Source organism: Oryzias melastigma, unplaced genomic scaffold (genome assembly GCF_002922805.2).
Source record: "Oryzias melastigma strain HK-1 unplaced genomic scaffold, ASM292280v2 sc00653, whole genome shotgun sequence".
Classification (NCBI taxonomy): domain Eukaryota; kingdom Metazoa; phylum Chordata; class Actinopteri; order Beloniformes; family Adrianichthyidae; genus Oryzias; species Oryzias melastigma.
In genome coordinates this window covers 2,058-8,924 of record NW_023417241.1, presented here as the reverse complement: position 1 = coordinate 8,924, position 6,867 = coordinate 2,058, and the positions used below count along the sequence as shown (strand labels likewise).

Here is a 6,867-nt window from a genome sequence, read left to right as displayed (position 1 = left end):
AATTTTTCACATATGACATTCCGGACAAAGAGGCTTTCTTCATTCTGTCAATAAATGAATGGGAGTCGATGAGAACCACACAGAAGAAAAGGCAGTTCAGCACACTTAACTGGACTAATATCATTTCCAGGGGCATTCGTACAGTCCAACCCTATTGCAGTTTTGGATTTAAGCGGCACAGTGTAAAAACTATTGGCTCCAAATCCTCCGCTCCATTATTTCAATGTGAAGGGTACTGCCTTTTCCAGGACTGCCCAGTTAAGGTCAAGGTTAAGATTTTGGATGATTCCACACTCAGGGCTGGAGTGCTGTTTGAAGGTGGTGGTGTCTGCCACAAAAAGACAGAAATCAAAGCAAGGCCAATCAGGGCTGATGACAGGAGAACCTATGCAGCAGTTCTCAATTTCAAAATGCCACGCCAAGTCTATCTTTCTAAACTGAATGAGCTTGAGCAGGATGTCTTTGAGGCAGGATGTAGGGACAAAGCACCACCGTGTGGTGTTTTGAAAACAATCTCCTGGGAAGTAAAAAGAAATACATGGCTGGACGAAAATGAAATGACAAGTCTTCAGATAATGTTAGACCAGCAAAAACAGAATGATGACAAAATCCTCCAGAAGGTCCTACTGGAACCCAAAGGGGTGATGCTATGGTCAAAGAGATCTATGGCCGTTTTTGCAGAAAGAGCCAAAGAGGACATAGTTTATCTGGATGCCACAGGAAGCATTTTAAAGAAGAGCACAGGGGAGAGTGGACCATATTACATATATGAAATTGTAGTCCGCAACCCAACAAAAGGACGTTCCCCTCTTCCTGTAGCCACATTTGTGACCTGTGAGCACACCACAGCCTCCCTGTCATTTTTCTTGGGTTCCTTCATGACAGATTGCACCAGATCATATGGACCGAACATACGGAAGCGTCCCGTTATGTTCATATGTGATGGATCTATCGTACTCATGCAAGCAATTGCGTATAATCTGTGTGGACTTAGTCTGTCACAGTTGAATACCCAGTACTATAGAATAGTAATTGGTCAGGCCACAGAGGTTGCATGTAGACTCCCCATTCTACATCGATGCCTCAGCCATGTCATGAAGAATGCCCAGACCTTTAGCAAGAAACAGTGAGTAACACCTTTTATGTATTTGTTCCTTTCTTTTTTTTTTTCCAATTACTCAGTCAATTGTTTTCACAGTGCACCACAACTCTATCAACTGTCGATGCATCTTCTTGGGACCATGACACAAGCCTCCAGCCTACACCAACTTGACGACATTGTTACAAGTGCTGCTGTTGTGTTTTCTAGTCCTTGCAATGGTACAAACGTTAATCTGCACTTCCATAAGCTGCAGAATCTAATGATGGCTTCCAAAAATGAAGACGCTGAAATCAATGAAATGGAAGAAGACATCTTGGTGAGTCTATTCTAGTGTTAAATTTAGTCTGTGAATCCTATATTGTTTATCTGATCCCTTCCAATGTTGTTACTTCTGACAATCAACATTGAAAGAGCAATACTTTTTTAAATTAGCAATGTACGTAGTGTTCCAGAGAACATGTTGTATTAATTTCTACAATCTTCTTTGTTCAATGTTAGGATGACATTTTTCTGGAGCCCTTTCATGTGCATTTCCAAAATATCATCCAGAATGCACCACTCGATCAAGAAGGGGAGGCCAATGTCTACCACTGTCCTGATTATATGGCAAAGTTGCTGAGACACTTTCTGCCATATGCTGCTTTATGGAGTGGTATGCTTCTTGGTACGGACTCAGACCTGTGCAGTACCCATAATTTAATTTTTGTCACTAATAAATGCGTATGTGCATGTTGTTGCATCACATATCATAGGCAATCTTGGTCGTCATGGCAGTGGTCCCATCTATGAGTTACTGTCAAACAAATTCTGCAAAGCATCAGAAAAGGACACGCAAGTAAGTATTTACACAACTTCGCATTATTTATATTTGATCTAAATGTCAAATGCACATGAAATATAATGCTCTAACATTACTACGCTCTAATAGAACTACACTAGAGACAACAGGACTCAAGGAATAATGGAGAAGAGCCAGTGGGATTTAAAGAGAGTGCGGTTTTGTGGCAAGAAAGTTGGGCGTATGGACGAGTTTGTTCAACAACATATGCAAATGCACAGTGCTCTGCTGAGGGAGTATGATGACTCTTTAAAGATATCCAAGAAGGTATTGCATTTACTTTTGTATTTCCATGCTCATTTAAGATTTTTTATTATCTGATCTCAAGTTTGTTGTATTGGTTAAACTGTAGGTCATATCTGTCTATTTTATTCTTTAATTTGCTCACTTTTATACTATTATATAAGATGTGTCCTTAAACAGTGTGATCAGGATTACGCTTCCTAAGTATTTCAACAGTTAACTTCACCATTATATAATCTGTCTATGATTTATTGAAGCTAATTCATCATGGCACACTTATTATCACACTTTCTTACAATAGAGACACAGGGTTGAAGAAGAGGTATGGAAAGATAAGGGCCAGAAAACCAAAAGGAGGACGGGCCTTTATGTCAAACCACTATCTTCACCTTTCCAAAATGTCCATGAAAAGCAGGAGGTATGAAATATGGTTTAATGTTATGATCACACTCTCAGATTAACACATCTTTACTTCCCTGTGCCTAGTCGGACAGACATAATGCGTATTGTTTTGGACAGCCAATGGCATTTATTATTTGGTATATCTCTCGACATCCTTGCCTTGAAAATTAAGAAACCCTTTTCTTAATTTAATCTCGACCTGTTAATAGACTAGCAGTGGTCTGATTGTTGCAGTAATACTAAAAGATAAAGGAATATGATTTTGTTTGGTCATACATCTGTGTTTAATGTCTACAGAAACAGACACTCTCTCAGTCACCGTTGTGCACCCATCAGACAGACACTCATTCCAGTCCTGTGTCATCTGAGGTAAATGTACTATAATTAAAAAGTATAAGTGAGAATTGTGGTATTGTCATTTGTATGTAGGCAGTGAAGGACTGCTCATGTATTACTCTTATGTTAACAGCCACGTCCGACATCATTCCGTATACAGCAGCCTGAAACTTCTGCTCCTCCCATGTCCACAGAGGTAAACACAATCAACTTCAGTATTTTAATGTTCTAAATCTTGGTTTTAATGATATATATTTCTAAAGCTTGCCTGCCTGTGGCAGAAGAAGAGTACGGAAGTGGTAGTTGCCTCAATACCAACACAAATCAGAGGGTCAAATATGCTCATTCGCCACAGTGAGATCCTTTCTCTGAGACCACACCACTGGCTCACTGGAGAGGTATTAACCGAACATTTTTATACGTCCCAGTGCTCATCTTTCTGTGTAGTAGTTATCCTCTCCACTTGTGTTGTTAGATTCAACTTGCCACTGTGATACATTTTTGACAAATGTATAGCATAAGGGAGCAGTAAAGTTTATTTCTGGTCTAGCAACCTCTTTCCCTTTGAATGTTGTGTCCACATATAGATAACTTGGGCAAAGTTACTCTACAATAATGGATTAAGGTGTCTAACTTCATAAACACAACATTTCAATCTCTATTGCAATAACTTTTTATACACGCAAATTGTTACGCTAACGTGGGTTGCCTATATCCTGTGCAGGTGATTGAGGGACTATTCCACCAGTCCAGTAATGAGTTCAAAACGACAAATTCTGTATACGTTCTGAACCATTATACAGCTGGCGTCATTCTTCATGGAGACCGGACAGAGTTGAGCCGTCACCGCCTCTCAAAGGTATGATGTGTATTATAAGCATCACACTTAGAAGCTGTTTCTGATTGACCATATTGTATGGTTCCATATTTAGATGTGATTATATTTTTGTCTTTGAAAATAAAAGTGCATGATGGGGAAACATTGTTTGAAATGACAATTATGTACAGGTGAACTTTGACAACTACAAGGCTGCCATTTCGTTTGTGAACCTACAGAGGAATCATTGGAATCTGCTGGTGCGCTACTATTATGTCGTATTCGAAACAGCAACGCATAATAGTAATTTGCATTCAATCATATCCATTGCAGTACATTGTCCCAGCTATCAGTTCTGTATTTTTGGTGGACCCTGCTCAAAATCCATCTGAAGCTGAGCAATCTGAAAAAGCAGCCAAAAAAGTGCAGTACGTATCATACTAAGAACAGTCTGCTGTTTTGAAGTATATTTCATAACGGAACATGTATTCACTGCCTAGGGATTACTTCAAAATGAGAAAGACCTTTGGCTTGCATGATTGGAGCACACCAAAATGGAAGGGAGCAACCATGCCACATCCTGTGCAGCAGGACAGTGACAGTTGTGGCGTAGTTGTCACTTTGGTATTGATATCACATATTTTCTGTCAAATCTTTGCCATTTGTAACTGACTTTTAAATATTGCCTGCTTTCATTCAAGATTGCCAGGGAACTGATGAGGTGTTTTCCTCTCTTGCCCCAAATGACATTTGGAACATCTCGGAATGAAATGGCAGCCGTCAGACAAAAACTGGCAGAAACGCTTCTCTCTGACTCTGGTTTGTATTTTGTTCATACAGAATTACAATTATTTTTTAGGTCAGCTTGCAAATAACATGTGGAGCACTTTTGTGATGTTTACAGATGTTAATGCAAACTTTAACTCAAAGTTGCATTACCTGCGATAATGCTAGTGTGAATGCTTTTGTTGCAGAATGTCGTTGCTGAACATGCCAAATCGGTTAGCTGAAAATTCCAAAAGCATTTGTATAATGCTAAAGTTGCATGAATTGCATAAGAACTGAAAAGAATAAATAATAACTAAGAAGATTCCAAATTAGCCAAAAAAGCTAACACATTGCTAATATGTTAGCTTAACCACCACGTAAGCTACCACGCAGCTAAAATGTTAGTTTGATCCATAATTGGCCCAAAAAACCTTAATGTGTAATTATGCAAGAATGTTAGCATAATGCTCAAATGTGAGCTAAAGTAAAAAAGAGCCTCATCAGTATTAATGCCCTTAACATTGTGAGCGGTTTGATAACGATATTGAATAGGTTTTAAAATGCGCCAAACAACTCGCAATAATTGCAGAAAGTCGTAAAAAGCTATGTCCATTTTTTTTAAGAATGCGTGAAAGTTAACATTGCCAAATGTACAAGCATGACTTTCCTGAACATACTGAATGGTTTAAGTGCATAAATTATGAAAATTGCAGAATTTAAAGATAAATTGCATAAAATGTAAAATTGTGTGTAATTTTCAATACCTAAAGTGAATCCATAAATGTCCTGTAAGCATTGAACGTTTGGATACCACTATTGCATTTGCATAAGTTGCAAATGTGCAGAACATTAAAGGATTTGAAAAACCCCATTCATTTTCAATGAGGCTAGTAATTTGCCTAAAACTCGTAAACTTTGCAAAAGTCAAAGGTACAATCATGAAAGTCCTAAAATTACGGAACATTTTGAAACCAATATTGCATAATTTGCATAAGTGCAGAAGGTTTTGTAAATATTTGAAAAATGTCCTCTTTTACTTAACATGGGGCTTAAAAATCACAAATTACGCAAAATCGCGAAAACTGTAATATTTGTGAAATCCAAAAATACAACCAGCAATGTCTTTGACGTGCTGACCGCTCTGATACCAAGATTGCGTAAATTGTATAGTGTGCTTTTACGTGTAAAACGTATGGAAGAAAAGTGGATTTCAATATTTTAAATGCATTGTATGCATTCACACAATAAAGAGAAACAGAAAAATAATAGTTTGAATGCATTCACACAATTAGTTGCATACATTGTCCATTTCCACAAATTGACTGATGGAAATTTTTGCCTAATGATAAACCATGATGATTAGTTAAACAGTACTAAACGTTTACATCTAGCACATGCACTTTGTTTCTTTTCCTTTCAGCTTTTCCCTTCAGGGGTTGTTACAGTAAATTACTTTCCTCCATCTAAGCCTGTCTTCAGCAGCCACCTTGATGTCGTCATTCACTGATTCCATAAACCTCTTCTTTGGTCTTTGTTTAGACCTCCATCCTGCAGGTTTAGACTTAGCCTCCTCTACCAATATATTCACTGTCTGTCCTCTGAACATTTCCAAATCTCTAACACGTGCTGTCCCTCTGATGTACTCATTCCTGGTCCTATCCATCCTGGTCACTCCCAAAGAGAACCTCAGCATCTTCATCTCTGCTACCTCCAGCTCTGCTTCCTGTCTTTTCTTCAGTCCCACTGTTTCTAGCCCAACGTCTAGGACATGACCTACTTATAGGATATATATATGCAAAGCATGACAGTCAGGATCTAACACAATATTTATCTTTTTGTTTTTCCTAATATTCTTGCAGTGTTTGACTGTGATAGCAACTGTGCAATGTGCTCCTTATCCACGCCTCCAGGTTCCAGTGCCCCAGTCACAAATTGGGTGAGACTTTAATTTGTGACTATGACTAGAATTTATAGCACTTTCATATACTAGAGGCCATTGATGCTTTTTAAATATTAATTGACTGAATTGAATGGATCTTGGTCGAGGTGAAACCTCATAAATAGGTATGCAACTATTTGTTCATAATAGATATTATTATGAGGGCCCTACATGATTGCACACAATGTAAGAAATATTACTCTACACCAGTTGTGATATGGGATTCAATTGTAATGGAAAAATGAAATGATTAGTTGTTAATCGGGCTCACATCAAAACATAATGTAACTATCCCCAGAGCAATGTTGGAGTAGAACTAACTACTGATCGTTCAGACATGGCCCTTGGTTGGTAAATATTTTTTTCTACTGGTACTTGAATATTTTCTGAACATTTGGGGCAATTTTGTTTACAGCAATCTT

General features: G+C 38.2%; 1 protein-coding gene across 3 annotated transcripts; it reads left to right on the top strand.

Annotated features, from left to right (window-relative positions):
- Positions 1–6: 6 nt before the first annotated feature.
- On the top strand, positions 7–6,442 carry LOC112142033 (the record flags this gene model as incomplete). 3 transcript variants are annotated; one of them, XM_024265271.2, is given in 15 exon segments in its annotated part: positions 7–1,126; positions 1,199–1,418; positions 1,601–1,766; positions 1,855–1,937; positions 2,031–2,207; positions 2,485–2,601; positions 2,883–2,954; positions 3,055–3,117; positions 3,185–3,319; positions 3,646–3,780; positions 3,930–3,998; positions 4,072–4,166; positions 4,239–4,362; positions 4,440–4,557; positions 6,366–6,442. In XM_024265271.2, coding segments are annotated over 15 exon segments (2,709 nt in total), but the record flags the coding sequence as incomplete, so codon positions are not given.
- Between the last annotated feature and the right edge of the window lie 425 nt (positions 6,443–6,867).